At 37.3% G+C, this 23,225-nt stretch overlaps 2 protein-coding genes across 4 annotated transcripts in view; one reads left to right on the top strand and one right to left on the bottom strand.

The window, feature by feature from the left end:
- Nucleotides 1-12,662, top strand: part of LOC141333260 (pleiotrophin-A-like) — a 63,953-nt gene extending 51,291 nt beyond the window's left edge. For all 3 annotated transcript variants that reach the window (XM_073838234.1, XM_073838233.1, XM_073838231.1), the window contains one exon: nucleotides 11,765-12,662. In XM_073838234.1, the coding sequence (XP_073694335.1) occupies nucleotides 11,765-11,820 (56 nt within the window). In that variant the 3' untranslated portion in view covers nucleotides 11,821-12,662. The remainder of the gene's footprint in view (nucleotides 1-11,764) is intronic.
- Nucleotides 12,663-17,956: 5,294 nt separating this feature from the next.
- Nucleotides 17,957-23,225, bottom strand: part of chrm2a (cholinergic receptor, muscarinic 2a) — a 78,548-nt gene continuing 73,279 nt past the window's right edge. Inside the window, exon 2 of the mRNA XM_073838219.1 lies at nucleotides 17,957-21,771. Coding sequence (XP_073694320.1) covers nucleotides 20,230-21,714 — 1,485 coding nt within the window. The 5' untranslated portion in view covers nucleotides 21,715-21,771 and the 3' untranslated portion in view covers nucleotides 17,957-20,229. The remainder of the gene's footprint in view (nucleotides 21,772-23,225) is intronic.

Below are 23,225 nucleotides of genomic sequence, written 5' to 3'. Positions count from 1 at the left end.
ATCCCTGTGCCTACTATTCCCGGAAGCTCAGCCCTGCGGAGAGGAACTATGACATCGGCAACCGCGAGCTTCTTGCCATCAAGCTCGCTCTGGAGGAGTGGCGACATTGGTTAGAGGGATCCAACCACACGTTCCAGGTGATAACAGATCACAAGAACCTACAGTACCTCCGAGACGCCAAACGGCTCTGTCCCCGTCAGGCAAGATGGTCCCTGTTCTTTTCACGATTCAACTTCACCATAACCTACCGGCCAGGATCCAAGAATACCCGAGCTGATGCTCTGTCTCGCATCCATGATTCTCACGACTTGCCTGACACACCCACGACCATAATCCCCGAAAACATCATCGTTCAACCCATTGAATGGACCAACCCGCCAGCTGTCGCCACTCCGGAACCCAGATCTCCGCCGGGCTGTCCACCTGGTCGCAGATTCATCCCTAGGACCCAGCGGGTAGATCTAATCCATTCAACACATACCTCTCTGGGCACTGGGCATCCAGGGGCCAACAACACTCTCTCGCTGCTGACGGACCGCTTCTGGTGGCCGCACATGGCAAGGGATGTGAGGAGGTATGTCCAAGGATGTAAGGAGTGCGCAATGTCCAAGAGTCCACGTCATCTGCCTGCTGGGAAACTCCATCCCTTGCCTGTGCCGAACCGCCCCTGGTCACACCTAGGAGTTGACTTCATGACAGATCTCCCCTCATCTGACGGTAACACCTGCATCTTTGTTATAGTTGATCGATTTTCAAAATTCTGCCGACTGATACCTCTGAAAGGTCTTCCCACAGCCTTAGAGTCTGCCGAACTGCTCTTCAACAAAGTCTTTAGGTACTATGGCATTCCGGAAGACATCGTCTCAGACAGGGGTCCACAGTTTATTTCACGGGTGTGGAAGTCTTTTCTCAAACTCCTAGGTGTGACCGTTAGCCTCTCCTCTGGATACCACCCTGAGACCAACGGGCAGACGGAGAGGAAAATCCAGGAGGTGGGGCGGTTCCTCCGGACATTCTGTCATGGTCACCAGGACTCCTGGAACCAGTTCCTGGGTTGGGCAGAATACGCCCAAAATTCACTGCGGCAACCCACCACAGGACTCACGCCATTCCAGTGTGTGCTCGGCTTCCAACCACCTCTCTTCCCCTGGAATGGCGAACCATCACAGGTGCCCGCAGTGGATTACTGGTTCCGGGAGAGCGAGAGAGTCTGGGACGAGGCTCACCATCATCTTCAAAGGGCAGTGCGCAGAACCAAGTCCACTGCCGATAAGAAGAGGATTCCTGGTCCCACATACACTCCTGGGCAAAAAGTCTGGCTCTCCACAAGAGACATCCGTCTGCGCCTGCCCTCGAAGAAATTGAGTCCCAGGTTTGTTGGCCCCTTCACCATCGTGGAACAGGTCAACCCCGTCACCTACAGACTCCAATTACCACCACAGTACCGTATCCACCCCACATTTCACGTCTCATTACTCAAACCCTTTCACCCACCTGTGATTCCCTCCACAGAACCTGGTCAGGAAGAGGAACCCCCTCCCCCCTTGGTCCTGGAAGAGGGATCCATCTACTCGGTCCGAGAAATCCTTCTGTCCCGACGTCGTGGTGGTAATCTGGAATATCTCGTCGACTGGGAAGGCTACGGGCCAGAGGAGAGGTCATGGGTACCCAGAGTTGACATTCTAGATCCAGCCCTCATGGAGGAATTCCATCGTAACCATCCTGAATGTCCAGCCCCTCGAGGACGAGGTAGACCACCACGACGTCGGAGGCCTCGGCCCTCAGGAGCGGGCCCTGGGGAGGGGGGTAATGTCACGGATTGGCCAGGTTCTACTCCCTCACTCACTCAACGATCACAGTCACCTGATTACTAATCATACGCACCTGAATCCAATCACCAGCACCACATATAAGCACACCACACACCTCACTCAGTGTCCGGGCTCGTTTGCACGAAGCGGACTCATTGTGTTTCTCTGTCGAGTTCACAAACCTCAAAGACATACTTACCTCGCTATTTACCTGTTGAAACTTACCTCTTGTCTCGTCTATTCCAGTACGAAGTCTGTTCTCTGTTCCAGTCAGCTGTGGTCAGCCATAAGCCTGTTCGTCGATCACCAACGGTGTGTGTGTGTGTGTGTGGGTCGGAGTCCTCCTCCCGTCGTTCCTGGAAAGGAAAAGGATCTGTATTCAGTATTCATCTCTAGTCAACGAATATCATACTTGGACTGTTATACTTACCCGGTTCTGCACGTCATCTTATCCACAACGCTCTGCTGATAATAAACATTGTTATATTGATCACTTACCTCTCTTGTTTGGTCTGCTTCCGTAACACAGACTATACATATATATGATATAAACCAGGCAAAAGATATATAAACCCCTCTGAAAGGGATAAAAATCTCACAGGCTTTAAAGATATGGATAATAATTGAAATCTACACATGCAATTTTTTACATTAAGGTGAAACACCACAGGTGAACAGGGGGGAAATTATAATTACCATGCTTCTATAGTTGATTAATTACACTACATTATGACTATTGTTACTTACTTCAGCATTATGTTTATAGATGCAAACAATGTTTTATCTAATTAAATATACACTCATTTGCATACATTTCCAGAGCAGAAATCCAAACACCGATTAAAGCCAGACTCAACGTTTTGTTGACATATTAAAGGTTTTTATAGAGGGCAATTTTGATATCTCTTTTTAGCACTCCATAAATCAAAAAATGCTGTCAACAGCCAGAAAAAAAAATGAGATTTCATCATGTTTTTAGGAATAAGATGTTGCATAAAACCCTAAACAACATACAAATCCCTTTGTAACACACTTTAGAATATAAAACTGGCATACAATGAAAGTTTACTGTCTGTAAGTACTGCTGAAGTGGAGAAAACACACAGCCTTTAAAGATATGCATTGAAATAGAAATTTTCTTACTTAGATTTTTTGTCTTGTTTCCAGCCAAAATATCTAAAAATTCTTAAATCAAAAAGGATTTTCCAGACAAGTAAAAATTATTTTCTTATTTTCGGGGGAAAAAAAACCAAGTCAAAATGCAAAATAATCTGCCAATGGGGTAAACAAAAAAATCTTATTTCAAACTGAAAACAAGATTATTTTTCTTACCCCACTGGCAGATTATTTTGCTTGTTTCAGGCAAAAACACTCCTAATTTTGACTGAATATAAGAATATAATTTCTGCTTGTCTAGACAATCCTTCTTAAGATATTTTGGCTAGAAACAAGACAAAAAAATCTAAGTAAGAAAAGCATTTTTTCCAGTGCAGGCGCAAATCTGAATAAAATAAATACTTAAATGTGTATTTCCCAAATACATTTTCCAAAAATGACTAGCGGATTAAAATAACAACTGTCAGTAATACCTTAAAAACGCTTGAGAATCCAAATGACCCATATTTATTAGTAATCCCACTTATTTCTGGATGCATCTTTAAATGAAGCATGCGGTAATGTGCTAATGTTTGACATTATCATATACTCCAGACTGCTCTCATTATATTTTTCTAAACAGTAAACAGGTCTGTGTTGTGACGCGCAGGACTGTGAGATCGTAAGGTTACGCTGAAATATTGATCAATAAGGTCTTTCTCTCTTTCTCCAGCTCAGGAAGTTTCTAAAGACTCTATTAAAGTTTAATAAATGTGATCGTTTCTCAATGTATCTGTGTTAAAGGCCACAGACCGCTGGTTTGTACAGGATTGTGTAGCTATTATCATTGTTGTCTGTGCTTCATATTATTATGAAGTGAATATGCTGAGATTCATGGCTAGCGCAGTATGTCTCCCGCTGATGAATCCCTCGCGCTGTAATATTCCTCATTTGTAAGTCGCTTTGGATAAAAGCATCTGCTAAATGAATAAATGCAAATGTACATCTTGGCAACAATTTGGGCTAATCAACAGAATTTGTCTTAATCTACCAAGAGCGTTGTTTTTCAATCTGAAAGTCGCAGATTTAATTTTGCACCACGACAGAAAACACACAAACAGACAGTTGCATATGCATTTATTTAACTGATAAAGAAAAGTTTAATTACGTCTTGATATGATTGTGTTCGGATGAAACAGATGACATCCAGGTCAAGAGCAGCTTTTCTAAACCTCATCGTTGCTGTAAATGTTATTAAGCAGCATTAAAGTGCTGTAGAAATGGTTGTGAATGTCTGGATAAAGCTGCTGGATCAGAAAAAGACAGGATGGATGAGGAAGTGCAGGGGAGATGGATTTGTCTGTAATGGATGTGACGGGTCTCGTGTGCTCGTCTCATTTATCAGGATTTGGACTCCAGCTCAAGTGCTGCTGCCACCCTGAAAGAGCTTAAAGAGCCGAATCCATCATCAAACACCAGAGATGAACAACTGACCGCAGGATAGAAAGACAAATCATGAATGAAACATGTCTCAATGCCATCTCAAACATTTCTTAGAAATAGTTCAACTTGACATGACTAATTTGTGTCTGTTTTAAACGTATGTAACATTGGACCACAAAAACAGCCAAAAATACATTGTATGGGTCAAAATGATCAAGTTTTCTTTCGTGCCAAAAATCATTAGGATATTAAGATCATGTTCCATGGAGATATTTTGTACATTTCCTACCATATATATATCAAAATTTAATTTCTGATTAGTGATATGCATTGCTAAGAACTTTATATTTATTTTGGACAAAAACGATTTTCTCAATATTTTGATTTTTTTCCACCCTCAGATTGCAGATTTTCAAATAGTTGTCCTATCCTAACAATTAATGGCAAACTTATTCAGAACAGCTTATAGATGTTGTATCAATCTCAGTTTCACAAAATTGACCCTCATGACTGGTTTTGTGGTCCATGGACACATATGAGATGAAGTACTCTTTGAAAGTTTTTTTTTTTTTTTGGGGGGGGGGCTTTTAAAAAAAGTCTCTTCTGCTCATCAAAGTTACATTTCTTTGGCCAAAAATACAGTTAATAAAATCTGAAATATTATTACAGTTTAAGAAAGCTGTTTTCTATGTGAATATATTGTTAACTATAATTTATTTCTGTGATCAAAGCTGAATTTTTAGCATCATTACTCCAGTCTTCAGTGTCCTAACCCTAACCCTAACCCTTCGGAAATCATTCTATTATGCTGATTTGAAAACAGTTGTGCTGCCTGATATTTTTGTGTAAACTGTGATACATTTTTATTTTTCAGGATTCTTTGATGAATAGAAAGTTCAAAAGAGCATTTATATGAAATAGAAATCTAACATTTGTAACGTTATAAATAAAAAAGTATTTTACTGTCACTTTTGATAAATTATGTCCTTGAGGAATAAAAGTGTCGATTTCTCTATTTTAAAATCTTACCACAAACTTCACAAAAACATTGGCCATCGCAACTGTTTTGTCAACACTGATAATAATTAGAATGATTTCTGAAGGATCATGTGACACTGAAGACTGGAGTAATGATGATGAAAATTCATCTTTGCATCACAGGAATAAATTACATTTTAACATGCATTCATGTAGAAAACAGCTATTTTAAATAGTAATAACATTTTACATTTTTACTGTATTTTTAAGCAAATCAACATCACCTTTGTGAGCAGATAAGACTTCAAAAACATTACAAAATCCTAATTATTCCAGACTTTTGACTGGCATACAGTATGCAGGTGCATCTCAAATTAGAATGTTGTGGAAAAGTTACTGATTTATTTCAGTAATTCAACTCAAATTGTGAAACTCATGTATTAAATAAATTTAATGCACACCGACTGAAGTAGTTTAAGTCTTTATGTCCAGTCCTTGTGAAGTTCACCCAAATTCTTGAATGGATTTTGCTTGACAAGCCTCTCAAGTGGTTCTCTAGGTTGGTTGTGCATCTTTTTCTTCCACACTTTTTCCTTCCACTCAACTTTCTGTTAACATGCTTGGATGCAGCACTCTGTGAACAGCCAGCTTCTTTGGCAGTGAATGTTTGTGGCATACCCTCCTTGTGAAGGGTGTCAATAATTGTCTTCTGACAACTGTCAGATCAGCAGTCTTCCCCACGATTTTGTAGCCTAGTGAACCAAACTGAGAGACTGTTTTGAAGGTTTAGGAAACATTTGCAGGTGTTTTGAGTTGATTAGTTGATTGGCATGTCACCATATTCTAATTTGTTGGTGGGTTTTTGTTAAATGTGAGCCAAATCATTACAGTTACAAGAAACTAAGACTAAAATGTGCCATAGAATGCATTGATACAATATTTTAAATTGTTCTCTGATATCTACATATAAGGTATATGCCTTAGGTAAGGGCAACAATTCTCCAAGTCCATTTACAACCCTAGGATTTGTCCCTAGAATGAAATGGTCTCTTATTACCTTATTTGGAAGGTTCATGAATAGTAATGATGAGCTCTGCTCTGATTGGCTGTTTCACAGAGCGGCTCGCTCTCACACAGCAGGAATGAAACATATGGAGGAAAATATGTATTTAATCACAGAGCTCGAGCCGCTGTTAATATGCGGGGCATTGAAACTGCCGTTTTGAATCCACGATAACTTATTACTTTCACTTTTAAGATTTGTGATCACACGTGTTCTGTGTAACTATACTACAGCGGTAATACTTACCACATATTTGACAAGTTTAGAAGCTTTTAGTGATGCTCAGGATCTGCAAATCATTCGCCATCGTCCGTGCAAATGTTGGGGGCGTGACTATTAATGATCGTGAGACTATAACGTCATAGTCTGTGTTATGTTGAAATTGGCCTGTTTTTCAGTGGTCTTTTGCAAACACCAGTATTATATCATAAGAAGAAAACAATGGTGTTTGAGACTCATGGTATGTCATGTCCATGTACACAACTGTTATTATTCAACTATGCCAAGGTAAATACACTTTTACATTCTATGGCACCTTTAAACTACTTCAGTCTGTGTGCATTGAATTTAATACATGAGTTTCACAATTTGAGTTGAATTACTGAAATAGATGAACTTTTCCACCACATTCTAATTTATTGAGATGCACCTGTATAAATGAAAACTATAAAAGCAATATCTGAGCAAATCAAACATTCCTCTAGAACTGCATGTGTGTGTGTGTGTGTGTGTGTGTGTGTGTGTGTGTGTGTGTGTGTGTGTGTGTGTGTGTGTGTGTGTGTGTGTGTGTGTGTGTGTGTGTGTGTGTGTGTGTGTGTGATACTGTACTACAGATAGACTGGAAACACACACATTCTCACACACACACACACACACACACACACACACACACACACACACACACACACACACACACACACACACACACACACACACACACACACACACACACACACACACACACACACACACACACACACACACACACACACACAGGGGCGTTTTCGCCGGGGTCTGTTTGAGGTGATAAGAGCAGCAGCAGAGAGGATTGTGGGGGTTTGGGAGCGGGTGCCGCTGTCACAGATGGATGAACGGAGGCTGGTAAACAGGCAAACACACACACACACACACACACACACACACACACACACACACACACACTGTCTCACCTGGGCATCCTGCGGTACGGTGGGCGTCACATCACTCACACTGATGTTGATGGTGAAGCCATGAGGATTCTCAGAGCCTCTGATTGGCTGGATGTGTGTCTGTCAGGTCACATGATTTGGCTCGTGTTAAAGGCTGATTGTCTAATAACAGACTGCAGACCGTCCAGCTCATGAGACGCAGATGCTAATGTGTGTGTGTGTGTGTGTGTGTGTGTGTGTGTGTGTGTGTGTGTGTGTGTGTGTGTGTGTGTGTGTGTGTGTGTGTGTGTGTGTGTGTGTGTGTTTGTGTGTGTGTGTGTGTGTGTTTGTGTGTGTGTGTGTTTGTGGATAACTGGGCAGTTTCTCTATCATGGACAGTCTGATCATAACTGGACTAATGTTATTGCTCAGATGTCGCTCTTTTCAAACTGTAGAGGCTTTATTAAAATATATTTATAATATAACTTTAATTTGTGTGTTTAATTTATTTCTCCACATGAGTTTAATGAGAAACATCTGAAATCAAGCTGATGCCGTTTTAAAAGAGCAACATCTGAGCAATAACAGCATTTTAATAACAGTTAATCCACAGTTCTAACATTAGTCGAACATTAGTCCAGTTTAATGTTATTTTAAATGTAATTTAAACTTTGCCATCACAAGAATAACATCATTTTTTATTTTTAATAGAAATCAGTGCTTTTAAATTGTAGCAATATTTCACAATATTAGTGTTTTCTGTTTCTATTTCTATTAAAAAAATAAAACATAAATAATGTTATTCCTGTGATGGCATAGCATTTTACTGGGATCAGTAAGATTTGTAATGTTTTTTAAAGAATTCTTATATGGTCAACAAGGCTGCATTTACTTGATCAAAACACAAGAAAAATTGATATTCTGAAATATTATTACAGTTTAAAATAATGGTGTTCTATATTAATATATTAAAAAATAATTTATTCCTGTGATGCAAAGCTGAATTTTTATCAGCCATTACTTCAGTTTTCAGTGGTTCTTCAAAACTCATTTTAATATGCAGATTAATTACTGTTATTACTGCTGCTTAATATTTTTTATACAACCTGTGATTCTTATTCTTGATGAATAAAAAGTTAAAAAGAACAGCATTTATTCAAAATATAAAATGTTTCTAACAATATAAGTCTTTGCTATCACTTTTTATCAATTCATTACTGATAAAATTACTGATTACTGATCCCAAACTATTTTAATGTAATTTAAATGTCATTTAAAAAGTTTTATTTTTAATAGAAATCAATGCCTTTAAAATGTAATATTTCACTAAATGACTGTTTTAACTTTTTCCAAATAAGCGCAACCTTGGTGATCAAATCTTTGTGTATTTATTTATTTATTTGCAGTGTGTAGATGAATGTTTGAGCTCATATTGAGATCTCTGGTGTTTGATTGCAGTCTTTTTGTAATCGTATCAAATCTGAACACATTTTGAGACATTGAGATCTTTTCTGAAGTTTTAGAGGAGACTCGCCTGAGAAACTTCAGTCTCGTTGTGATCTGGAAGAGTTGATCTGAAGATGCTTTTCTTCTATAATTAGCAGTTGTTCTGCTGAGGGTCTTCGGGTTGTTTTCGTGTTTGATTTGAATGGGTTTAATCTTTATGCTAATGAGATGCTAATGCTATGAACGCTTGGATGGCGTTATTGGACATGTAATCATCATCAGTCAGTCTAATGAAGATTTTCGGCACATTTTGATTGTTTTGTGTGAAAAGGTATTTGTGTGGCGAGTTCAGACACGACTGCAGACGCCAGGTGTTGATGACAACGGGAACTTTTACACTTGATAAACTCTGATCAACAGGTGACGTCCACCGGCTCTCGCTCGCGCTAAATCCAGAAGGATGTTAATTAAACCAAGTCAAGGTTCATTTCATATCTGAGATGAGATTTATGCAGAGGAACCTTTACAAATATCCTCACGCAACAATAGAAGCATTCAGCCTCATTATCTGCATTTCTGCTGTCACATTGTCCTCCAAATCAGCATGCAATAATCATTTTTTTAAAGTTATGTTGAATAGTAAAGCCACAGCATTTTGTACAGTTTGAAATAAAAAGTAATAAATACAATTTTTTTTATTTACTTATTTAATCCAAATTTTCATTGTCATAAAAAAACACTTAAAAAATTAATAATAAAAAATGGTGAATTATAAATTATTCGTAGCTCAAGAATAGAATTTTATGCTGATTTTAAAATTATTTTAATGTATTTTTTATTTCATTTGAAATACTACATGAATTTTATTTGACATTTTTAAATCCAAATTCTTATTATAATGCAAAATGGAAAAAAAATTAATGGTAAAATATTTATAGATTACAAATGCATTTTATGCTTATTAAAAAAAAGTATATACATTAATTTATTTAAAAATGAATATTATTTTTAAAATCCAAAGATTTAAATAATTTGAATGAAAATTAAATAAAATTTTAATGTTGAAAATTCACCTTTGATCACAGGAATAAATTGCATTTTAAAATATATTCACATAGCAAACTGTTATTTTAAATTGAAATAATATTTCACAATATTACACTTTTTTCTGTATTTTTAATCAAATAAATGCAGCCTTAATGTCTTTAAAAAAACTGTAAAATCTTACTGATCCCAAACTTTCTTGTAAAATACTAAGTTAAGTTTATTTGACATTTTTTAAATCCAAAATCTTATCATGCAAAAAAAGAGATGAAAAAAAATAGTTGAATGGTAAAATATTTATAAATCACAAATGCATTTTATGCTGATTTAAAAACAATATATACATTAATTTATTTAAAGATAAATATCATTTTTAAAATAAAACATTTCAATAATTTGAATAAAGATGAAATAAAAATGTCAGCTTTGATCACAGGAATAAGTTGCATTTTAAAATATATTCACATAGAAAACAGTTATTTTAAATTGAAATAAAATTTCACAATATTACACTTTTTTCTGTATTTTTAATCAAATAAATGCAGCCTTAATGTCTTTAAAAAACTTTAAAATCTTACTGATCCCAAACTTTCATGTAAAATACTAAATTAATTTTATTTGACATTTTTAAATCCAAATTCTTATTATCATGCAAAAAAAAAAAAAAGGATGGAAAAAAGAATTAGTTGAATGGTAAAATATTTCTATATTGCAAATGCATTTTATGCTGATTTAAAAACAAAATATTAATTTATTTTAAAATAAATATTATAAATAATTTGAATAAAAATTAAATACTGCAATACATTAATAAATCATAACAAGAGATATAATCCATAACCAAAGTCACAGATTACAAGGTTACATTTCTTTAATTGCCATTAAAATAACATCACAATGGAAAACTGTTTTAATGTACATAAAAAAGGCTTAATTTTCTTTAAGTGAATGTTTCTTTTTTTTTTTTTTTGGCTAAAATGGTATATAGTAGCTAAAATACTAAGCAGCACAAGTGTTTTCAACATTGATAATAAATCAGAATAATAGAATGATTTCTGAAGGATCATGTGACACTAAAGACTGGAGTAATGATGCTGAAAATTCAGCTTTGTATCACAGGAATAAATTACATTTTAAAATATATTCATAAATTGAAATAATATTTCACAATATTACACTTTTTTCTGTATTTTTAATCAAATAAATGCAGCCTTGATGTCTTTAAAAACCTTTAAAATCTTACTGATCCCAAACTTTCATGTTGACATTTTTAAATCTAAATTCTCATTATCATGCAAAAAAGGGATGAAAAAAATAGTTGAATGGTAAAATATTTATAGATCACAAATGCATTTTATGCTGATTTAAAAAAAACCCACACTGATTTATTTAAAAATAAATATTATACAATTTTATATTTTAAATAAAATTTAAATACTGTAATACATTAAAAATCATAACAAGACTTATTATCCATAACTAATGGCACAGAATACAAAGTGATTTTTTTTTTAATTACCATTAAAATAATATCACAATGGAAAACTGTTTTAATGTACATAAAAAAGGCTTAATTTTCTTTAAGGGAATGTTTTTTGGGGCTAATGTGTGGTGGATGTGTTTTCTTGGGATTTGTGTGTGTGTGTGTGTGTGTGTGTGTGTGTGTGTGTGTGTGTGTGTGTGTGTGTGTGTGTGTGTGTGTGTGTGTGTGTGTGTGTGTGTGTGTGTGTGACTGATGTTTGTTCATCTCCCCACAGATTCACAGAAACCAAAACGGGAAGGAAAGAAGAAGGAGCGAAACCCGCTGGACTAGAGAGAAGGAACTCCACCTGCATCCTGAATCTGCTCTCCGTCTGCTCCTCAGGCAGAGCCGAAGAGATGATGCTGCTCCTTATTTCTAATAGAATATTTTTAGATTGTTTGTAGCTTTAATTTACAGCTCACACAATAATACACAAATGATAAAAGAAACCAATAAAATACTAAAATCTGCTGCTCGTACCAGCAATATCAGAGCTGGCAGAAATATCTTAACCATTAGGTTATGAAAACATTATTTCTGAATGTTCCAGAAGTCCAAAATGTTCCATTTTAGAATTTTGAAAACATGATGGGAATGTTACTTTTAAACGTTCTCTGAATGTTCTGAAACAAGTAACATTTGAAAAATGTTCTACGATGTTTAAAAAACTAGAAAACTCTGAATGAACATTCTATTAATGTTATATGAAGAACGTTTGTTGATAACTTTGCCAGAACATTCTGAGAATGTTTACTGTCAGCTGCGCACAAAATGTGAAATTAAAGTCTGAACTGGATTGAATTGGCCCCATCAAACAATTTGTTAAGTTAGAATTGGAATTGGATTTAACTGAACACAAAATCAATATTTTTTTAAGTTACTAAATACAAAAATATTTAAAAATTGATCATTAATATCTCTTTCTGAAATATCCCATACATTTATAAATAATTCATAGTGAGAAAGAAATGTATCGTTTCAAAATTCAAATCCTGTTTAAATGCGGAATTCCAATTCAAAAATTAAAATTCTTGGAGAATGCGATAAAAACGGAACTAAAGTTAAACTAATGCTTTCTAAATGAAATCAAGTCATGAATGTAGCAGTAAATAAAGATGTTAATTATTCCTTCCCATCCGTGTGTTTGTGGTTTTGTCAAATGAGCAGAAGAGCTGAGTTAATCATCAGAACACCTTTATTTGCTAGAACTCTTCTCCAAAAGTATATCATACGATACAGCAAATCTTATAAATCCAGCTCTTGTTCCATCAGCGATGCAGAATGCCGTCCGTTGCCCTAATGAAGATCGATAACATTCATATTCATTAATAAACACATGTATTTACACGTCATCTGTGCTACACATATAGACTATATAGTATAATACAAATGTTAAGCTGATAACAAACCACACTGGTCTACTGATGGAAGCCACGACTCACAGTGAACGGAAGCACGTGACGCACGGCAGCCATGAAAAGAAACCATACTGAGTATTTACAGCGTCTTCTGTACACCACAAACACACCTCCATATCAGCCTTGTTTTTTGGTATACCGGTAAAAACAAACACACGTACACACAGCTGTTTGTGTTCAGTCTATGTACAAATGCGTCTGACGGACGTCTTTGGCTGCTGCGTCGCCCTTCGCTGTTTTTTCAGAGTCTCTCGCCATCAGTGCTACCGCTTTAAGATGGAATATTACATTGAGAGACTCTTGTGTTTTGCTCAAGTCCATTGTGCTCTGGCTAACTGCCTTAGACCACAAACATACTTGACACAAGTACATATTCAAAAAGGCCCTTCTGCTCACAAAAAAATACAGTGATATTGTGAAATGTGTTTTCTGTCTGAATATAACATAAAGCTGAATTTTCAGCATCATTTCTCCAGTCTTCAGTGGTCACTGATCCTTCAGAAATCACTCTAATATGCTGATTTGCTGCTCAAGAAACGTTTCTGATTATTAGCAACGTTGAAAACATTCATATTTTAGAGGAAAGCATGATACATTTTATTTTTAAAGTTCAAAAGAGCAACTTTTTATTTCAAATAGAAAACTTTTAGAACATTATAAATGTCACTTGTAAGCAATTTATTGCATCCTCTCTGAATAAAAGTATTTTTAAAAATGCTAAAGACTGGAGTAATGATGATGAAAACTGAGCTTTGCATCACTAGGAGAAATAATATTTAAAAAATATTCAAATGAAAACTTTTGTCCTTTAAAGTTGTAATAATATTTCACGATATTACTGTTTTTACTGTATTTTTGATCAAATAAATGCAGCCTTGGTGAGCAGATGAGACTTAAACAAATCTTAATTCCCCAGGATCAACAACGTTTTGCTAAAGTTTGTGACCCTGAACCACAAAACCAGTCTTAAGTAGCACTGTTATATTTGTAGCAGTAGCCAAAAATACATTGAAAATTATTGATTTTTGCTTTATGCCAAAAATCATTAGGATTTTAGATCATGTTCAATGAAGATATTTTGCAAATTTCCTACCGTAAATATATCAAAACTTCATATTTGATTAGTAACATGCCTTGCTAAGAAATTCATTTGGACAAATCAGATTTGGCCTTCAGATTCTAGATTCTCAAATAGTTGCCAAATATTCTCATATCCTTCTATTTATTCAGCTTTTTGATGATGAATAAATCTCAATTTCAAAAGAATTGACCCTTATGACTGGGTTTGTGGTCCAGGGTCCCATCTGGTAATGAAAACGTCAATTGTGAATGTTCTCTGACTGTTCAAAACACCCAGTTCTTTAAATGTTTCTTCTTTGTATAATATATGTTGCGTGAACATTCCATTTTCCTGTTACTGTTACTTTTGAATGTTCTAAAACTAGTAACATTTAAAAAATGTTTGATGAACATTCCAACTGATACATTTAAAAAAGAAAAGTTCCATGACTGATGTATAAATGATGTTTTTGTGCTATAACGCTTTGAGACCATTATTAAAGACCAGATAACTATGAACAAACAGTCCTTAAACGTTACTGGAACATAATGTTTCAAACACATTCCCCATTAGCTGGGTCTAAACTTTTGACTGTCTTACTATGGTTTGATATGCAAACCTGACTCTGTGCTTTGTGAAATGTGTCAGAATTTTCTCTTTCAGATCAACTACTGTCGTGGTGGAACAATTTGAAGAGAATGGCACCAAATGAAATGGTCAGCATGTTCAGCTCAAACACAATGTCATGGGTTCGACTCCCAGGGGAAGCAATAACTAATATGAATGAAAAGCGTCTGCCAAATTACAGACATTTAAAGGAAACTCTATCGCCCCCTTGAGGACTGAGGTTTACGTTCAGTCAGTGAGACTCATTGTTGGCAGAGGAATCGCGGTTTGTGTACTTGTGTGAAGTATGTTCGCGGTCTCAGTTCTTAGATCTCTTCCTTTCAAACTCGCCATTAATAAACCAAAAAAAAAGGAAAAAACAACAACTTTGAAGTTCGCGAGTGTGCAGACGTCTGTTTCAGTTGCTATGGCCACCAACAACTTCCATAAAGTCCTCCCGCTTTTCTGTCTGGAGTCTCTGTGGTTGATGTCCGTGTATGGCTTGATTCTTCTGCTCTGAATCCACCGTCTGTTATATAGAATCAGTTTACATACGGATTAAAAAACGTTATAGAAAAGCCTCTGTGAGTTGATCAAGCCTGCGCTTCGGTGTTTCTGTGTGTGTTCGTTTGTCTCGATTGTTCGGTAATCGTGTGTCTTTGGCAGCCGTTCTGCTGTGAAACGGCGCGGGTGCGCGTGTGTGACCGACATCAATCACGCGCTAGATTTAAGTTTCTCACTCACACACACACACACACACACACACACACACACACACACACACACACACAGACTGAATTCATAAAGCTCACACATATTATAGTTAACGTTACATACAATATTACAAACACACACAAGAGGCTTGAGGTGCTCCAGGGGCGCGCGTTAGTCCGTTGGTCGACGTGAACGAGCATGCGCTTTACATTCCTGCACTGACCTATGGGTCACGAGCCTGCAGATCTCGCGCGCCTACACACAAACACACACACACACACACACACACACTTGTGCTTTGTCTTTTACAAAACTAACATCAAACAATAACATGCACACAAACAACATTTAAAAAACACCTTTTTAAACAGAAGTTTTAAAAATACGGACGTGTTTCTATAAACAAACTGAGAACACCCACACAGAATACTAGAATAGAGATTTGATTATATTTCATAAATCTAAACAGATTACAAAATACATTTAAGCCCTTTAGTATTAATTGTGCTGTTATAAGGATGATGATGACTGCATGAAGATGAACCTACACATTTATGACTGAATGCTGGCCTAAGAATTTGATTGGCCACTCCAGGTGTCACTCCAAAATTCTAAACTGTGATTGGCTCTCTTTACAATCAGAGGAAGGACCTTTAGTAAACCAGGTAGAACTTCTTTGATTAGCAGGAAGTGTCCTGAAATGAGTCAGTTGAGTGGATTAAATTGATTTTAGCCATCCAAAGTTAAAAATGTGAGTATATTTTTTATATAACCTACAAATAGCCGTTTCTCTGTGTTGGTGAAGTTTGAGCACCCTGTCTAAATATCTTGCTAGTGCACTTACATGGTCTATATATGGCCTAATGTATTTGAACACCTGACCCCTTTCTAAATAACAGCTTTTATTAGAGTCTTAAACCCAGATAAGATGAATCGTACAGCTTAAATCTACAGTCAAGAGTACAGATTGCAAAATGTGACCATGTTTTCATAACAATCACTTGTTTATGTGTGTTTAGTGCACTCTAAGCTAGTGTATGATCATAATTCACCAAAATCTGATAAATATTACTTTTATTATTTTAAAAATAATTTTTTTTTTTTTATTATTGTAGTTTAGGTTTGAATTAGTCTGTGGCCACTATGATTAACCTTCATGAAAATTATAGTCTATGGTATGTTACTAATAAAGACATTTGAAAAATTATTATAATAAATCAGATTTTTACTCCCAAATGGATATATTTGTACATATCCATTTCATGGATATAACTTTTCATTCAAGAAGCCGTTTCACTCAGACGTGTTATTTGGAGACAAAACAGTTATCTTTCAACTTGTAAGGTTTGGATTTATTTATGGTCACTACAATTCATTTTATATACAAACTGTAGAGGTCTGCACTGTGTCCAGATATTTACAGAGCTGGATAAATGTGTTTGTGTGTGTGTCTGCTAAACAAATCCCAGCAGGGCACTGGCGGCGTCACTGACCCCTGGGATGGCGGTGGCTTTTTACAGATGCTGTCCGTGCGTTTGTGTTCCCTGTGGAGCTTTTAGACTGCCTGTGCTTCTGTAAAGATCATCTTATCTGGCGTCACACACTCTCAGTCTTATCCCTCGCTGGAGGACGACTGAGTGTGTCACACCAGTGCCGCCCCATTTATGGCCGGGGTCGCAGGACGGGACGCTCCGAATGCTCACTGACACCTGCGCTATCTGCCCCGCTCACAACTATTAACACACGGTACCGGCACACATCTCTCACGACCTCTGACCTCCAGCACACACACACACACACACACACACACAAACACACAAACACACTACTCTTCATGATGTAAAGTACTAGGGTAACTGTACTTCAATACTATACTTAGTTAGCACATTTTATTTTGGGAATTTGTACTTGTACACACAAGTCAATTACATTTTTCAAAGCAAAATCTTACTTTTTTACCATTTTGGTTGGATTTTCAAAATACAGAGTGCTTATTTTACAGGTCACCATGACTTAAATGTTTTCCCAACACATATTCTGGTCATCATGATGACTTGTGAAATATGTACTTTGCATATGTATTACATATTCTTATCCATCTAAATGTGTTAACAAGTTATTTAGATTGCTCTCCTGTAAATTTAATCATTTAATCACTAAACAGAAGTCTTTTGTCATATATCTGTGTCAAACAGGTTGTTGAATGAGAAAAATTGCATTTTGTTAATATTTTAAAGTATATTTTTTACTTTGATTTTAGATAAAGTTTTAGTTATTTTATTGTGTGTAATATATCTATATTTTATATAGTTTATATTAATAAAAAAAGTATATATTAGTCTTAATTTAGTTTTATTTATTTTAGTACACCAAGTTGAACTAAATCAAAATGAGAAATCCTGCAACTAGCTGAACTAAGGTTTTTATTTCAGTCAATGTTTATTTTGTTTTAAAGAACAGAATTTTTTTTTATTGTTTTAATTTTAGTTAATGATAATAACCCTGCTGCAATATTCCATAAAAACACACTTTCCATTTTGATTTCATAGTGACTTTAAACCCATTTAAAATGCATTTCCTTGTAAAACGAAGAGACGTCTCATCAGTCAGCACAACGTAATCTTCTCAAGCTGAATGTTTACTGAGTGTGAACGTGTCTGACAAACAGTCTGTAAATGACTGCATTCAAGTGTCAAACAACTATAAAATTATCAAATGTGGATGCCTTTTTTTAGGCTGAATACTTTAAGTTGAGTAAATTGTTTACTTGAAATATAATTCCTCTGTATTTTATAACCTTGTCAGTGCAAGGACATAAACTACAGTAGCCAAGACAAAATCAAACAATGTATCTGTGGTGTTATAATCTGCAGAAGAACAACAAAACATCATTATGCATGATCATGCATATGTATGGATAAAACTGTATATATGAAAGAGAGGCTGTGCTAAAAGTAAACGTGCGTTATTTGGAAACGGATTATTGTCAAACTTTAAATATGTCATGAGATATGGACATAACAGATGGGATGAGAATGAATGTGTCTATGTGTGAATCAGATGATTGATGTTCATATATATTGCAGTAGAAACCTCTGCGACCTCCTACAAAAAATTTACCATGGTAACCAGAGTTTTCCAATATCCCACAGATTGTGATTCCCAAAGGAAAATGAGAATGTTTGCATGCGATTCAGTTTACTTCACTGTGTTTTTACAACAGTAGCTATGGTATTTTAAGTGAAACTTCATTAATTACATGAATTAACATTGCCGCCGCAGTTTCCGGTGCAAAGTCAGTGCGATCGAGCTCATCTACCGCACACCAGCTCTATTCCCTCAGCATGCATCACTGTCAAATTTATGAGCTGCTGCTCTGTCATCGATTGACTGACATTTCCCATGATCCTCTGCTCTGAGCGGGGATTCTGTTAATCTATTTTAATGAATCAAAAAACAACTAATGTCGACTTAGCGTCTCATAATGAGATGAGGAAGCTTATGTACTTTAGCCCTTTAAATTCACAAGGCAAGAACCTGTGAGTTATATTAAACCCCTTGCCGGGGTGATCAAACACACACACACACACACACACAGACGCACTTTCAAACACGTCGCCTGCAGGCGGATCATGAACCCAGAGAGCAGATCAGGTCATCTGGACGTGCATGTGCAAGGCATGCCGAATGTCATTTACAATGAGGCGAGAGCAAGCGTTTTGGCCTTTCGATAAGGATTTTTTCAGTTTCACAAGCTGCTTTTGGAGTATCTGCTGAATTAGTGCTCACATAGCTGGTATTTTCCTATTTTCACCCAAGCGTGAGTGAACTGTTTTGTGTAAATGCAAAGCAGAGGTGAGGTGGATGCTAATGGCTGCGTGCCTGTGAGAGCCTCTTCATCCTGCGCGTCTGTTCACTTTAAAAGGTTTAGATTTGCATCCCTGGAGACCCCGAGCACTCAAAACTCATCCACTTTAACATACGGGCACACCGGAGAGCCTCTTCAACCCTCTTATTGCTCTCGGAGAGCACACACACACACACACATGCGACAAACACACAAACCCTGCAACCAGCTACCTGTCAAACTGTCATCGTAGATGCTTGCAGTTAATAAAGCTTTAAAGTCAATATGAAACTGTTTACTTCCTTAATGCATGTTTCTGGTCTTATTTGGTGCACCGTATTACAATTGTCTTTGCAATCTAAATAAAATGGATGAATTTCACTCTGGTTACAGAAGTGAACAGATTTCATGATGACTTTAGCTACAAACTTACGCTCCGTCATCCAGCATGCAACCACACACACACACACACACACACACACACACACACACACACTACACGGATACAGTACATGATTATATACACGTATATACAGGTGTGATTTTATACTGAAGCTCAAACGCGTTTGGTTTGGATCTTCAGTCAGCCCTGTTGTCCCCTTATTTGTGTATTATTGAATAGTACAGACTCTAATCTGACCATCTATATGCTCGTATAGGGTTTTTTTGTGTACTTTTAACATTTTTGTTTAAAAATCAAATATTTGAGCACTTCTTTTCCATCTTTTGTGACATGCATCACCTCTATGTGTGTGTAAAGTGCTACAACAGATTATCTATCTATGTATATATATATATATGTATATAAAAACAACAAATGCAATCACACTGCCCAGACACACCTATTACACTTACTTCAAGAGTAATCTGTGACTTAAACATGGTGAAATGTCCAAGTTACAGTGGATTCTTAAAACGTTTGAGTATGACTAGTGTTGATGGATCCCGTTTTCCTGTCTTTCCGCACATACAAACACATCCACACATATACCTTTTGTCACCAGAACGCACATGTAAAATAATAACGCATGCACACACACACTATACGTCGCTGCTCATCGGGTGGAGCGTATGTTCTTGTACTGGCAGAGCAGCAGCTGTTTGAAGGTCTTTTTGAAGGTGATGTTGCAGAGGGCGTAGCAAGCGGGGTTGATCGTGCTGTTGATGTAGCAGAGCCAGTATCCGATGGTCCACACGGTGTTGGGAATGCAGCTGGAGCAGAAGGTGTTGATGAGGACCATCACGTTGTAAGGCGTCCAAGTAGCCACGAACGCCACCAGGATGGCCATGATGGTGCGCGTCACCTTCTTTTCCCGAGAGGCTGGAGCTTTTTTCTTTTTGGGTGGCTGCTTGGTCATCTTGACAATCTTCCTCGCCACGTGGTTCTGCCTCTCGGTCGCTGGGACGATCTCCACCGTCGCGTTCGAAGATGCGTAGCAGTCGCCCTTTGGCGATTTGGTGATGATCTTGATGCACGTCAGTTTGGAGCCTCCAGCTTTGGCGCGGTGCCGCGTGGGAGCCTGGTTGTCGTTGGCGTTGGATGGCGCCGCCTCGTCCTTTTGATTGGTTACGGCGCCGCTGCCAGAGGTGGAGTCGTTGGAACTTTCTTTCTCCTCCGGGGGAAGACAGTTTCCTCGTCCTCCATCTTCTGCCTCTGCTTCTCCGCTCGCCGTAGATGGCGCTTTGCCGTTTTGGAGTTTGGCATCGTGTTGGTTGGCGGCATCATCTGTTAGATGGGTCTGTCCTCGATCTGTTTCTTCAGCTGTTAGGTTGTTGTTGGTGGGTTTGCTGGCCGTGTTTTCACGGATCTGATTGGACGAGGCTACGTCGAGGTTTCCGCCCGACGGCTTGCGGTTGTCCTTCTTGACGCGGCTCTTGCTGGCGCGGGATATCTGCCAGTACAGCACCATCATGATGATGACGGGCAGGTAGAAAGCAGCTATGGCCGTGCCGAAAGTGACCGCGGCGTTGGAGAAGAACTGAATGTAGCACTCCTTCTCTGGCACCGTGCGTCCCCCAACGATAAACTGCCAGAACAGGATAGCTGGAGCCCAGAGGATGAAGGACAAAACCCATGCTGCCGCAATCATCATGCCTGCCATCTTGGTCGTCCTCTTCACCGGGTAAGAGAGCGGCTTGGTGACACAGAAGTAGCGATCGAAGCTGATGATCAGCAGGTTCATGACGGAAGCGTTGCTGACTACGTAGTCCAGTGCCAACCACAAGTCGCACACAACTGGGCCTAGTGGCCAGTATCCAATCACAATGTAGACCGTGTACAAGTTCATAGAGCAAAGGCCAATGATGAGGTCAGCACAGGCTAGGCTGAACAGGAAGTAGTTGTTGACAGTCTGCAGGCTCCTGTTTACTTTGATGGAGAGCATGACCAAGATGTTCCCGATAACAGTCACCAGACTAAGCGAGCCGGCCACCAGTACAATGAACACCACCTCCACTGTCTTATACGGGCTCTCGTCCACCGTCTCCAGGGTCTCGTTGCCCTCAGAGGCATTCCAGAAGGTGAAGTTTATTGTATCCATTGCGTCCACACTACAGCTGGTCAGTTCACTATGGGCAGGACGAATGACTTCTGACACCTACATGGGAGAGAGATAAGAGAGATAAGATTTAGTATGTTGCAGATTAAGAATTATGAATGATTCTTAAAACTTTTACATGAGACAACAGTATACGCCAAACCAAACAAGACAAACAGTCTACTTTATGTAATTAACATTTAAAAAATAATGATACTGTGACAGTACCATGGTAAAATTATTGTATTAAAAGATAATAGTACTTTGATATTTGTCACTCTGGACCTCAAAACCAGTCATAAGGGTCTTTTTTGTCTGAATAAATAAGCTTTCTATTGATGTATGGCTTGTTAGGATAGGACAATATTTGGTCGAGATACAACTGTTTGAAAATCAGGGATCTGAGGGTGCAAAAAAAATCAAAATATTGAGAAAATCGCCTTTAAAGTTAGCATATTACTAATAAAACATTAGGTTTTGATATATTTATGGTATTTTTACAAAATATTTTCATGGAACATGATCTTAATTATCCTAATGATTTTTGGCATAAAAGAAAAATTTTGACCCATACAATGTATTTTTGGCTTATGCAACAAATATGGCCTACTTTTTTTGTGGTTCAGGGTCACATTTTTTGAATGATTCAGTAAGATAATTACCATGGACACATATTCATAAAACCATCAATCACTTTTTTACGTTTTGGAATAGTTAAAAAAAGCAGCCTGGAAATCTTCATAATTAATCATTTTAAATATTAATTTATTTAATTTGATGACACGTACTGTTTCTACGCTAGTTTTATTTCAATAATAGTTTTTTTATGTAAAAACAAAAATTTAAAAGTTAAAATACAGTATTTTTTCGCGCTCAAAATAATGGCGCGCAGCTGACAAGAAAATCGGTGGGAAGCGCGAGGCGAACGCGGAGTAGAGTTTACCTCACAGTACGTTTATAAGGTGATATTTCTGATTTGTAAAATCATAAATAACCGAATAACCACCAAAATAACGCATAAACATCATTAGAACATCTGCCGGTCGAAGTTGTGAGATGATTCAGAGTATTTGAAGACAGCGTTTACCTGAGGTGAACTCGAAACGCTTCATGGATAACGTTACTCCCTGAAAAAGCTGCATATTTTCCTGTTCCGCGGAAATTATTTCAGTAAGTGTGTTTTAATATGTTCCAGCTGTGTATTTCACACAGTGTCCGTCCAAATTTTACCACAACATCACAGTTTGAAGCGAAGAAACGAATATTTTTATCATACTGTGTATGTCAAGGAAACATGAGTTAACCTGGTTAGTCTCCATGGAAACAGCGGAATACTTTAACTAAGTAGTTTAATGTGATTCAGTATCGTTGGCTTCATGTAAATAAACATTGAACCGAGTGTTTTTGGACATTTTCCATGATCACACACTCGTAAAGCATCGAAATATCTAGAGTGCCGATTCCAACATCACGCCAATTAAAATGTGAAGGGTATCATTTCAACTAATGTGAAT

Source organism: Garra rufa, chromosome 4, assembly GCF_049309525.1.
Source record: "Garra rufa chromosome 4, GarRuf1.0, whole genome shotgun sequence".
In the NCBI taxonomy this organism is placed as follows: Eukaryota; Metazoa; Chordata; class Actinopteri; order Cypriniformes; family Cyprinidae; genus Garra; species Garra rufa.
Note: the sequence above shows the minus strand (reverse complement) of the source record. Positions and strands in the feature narration are given on the sequence as shown.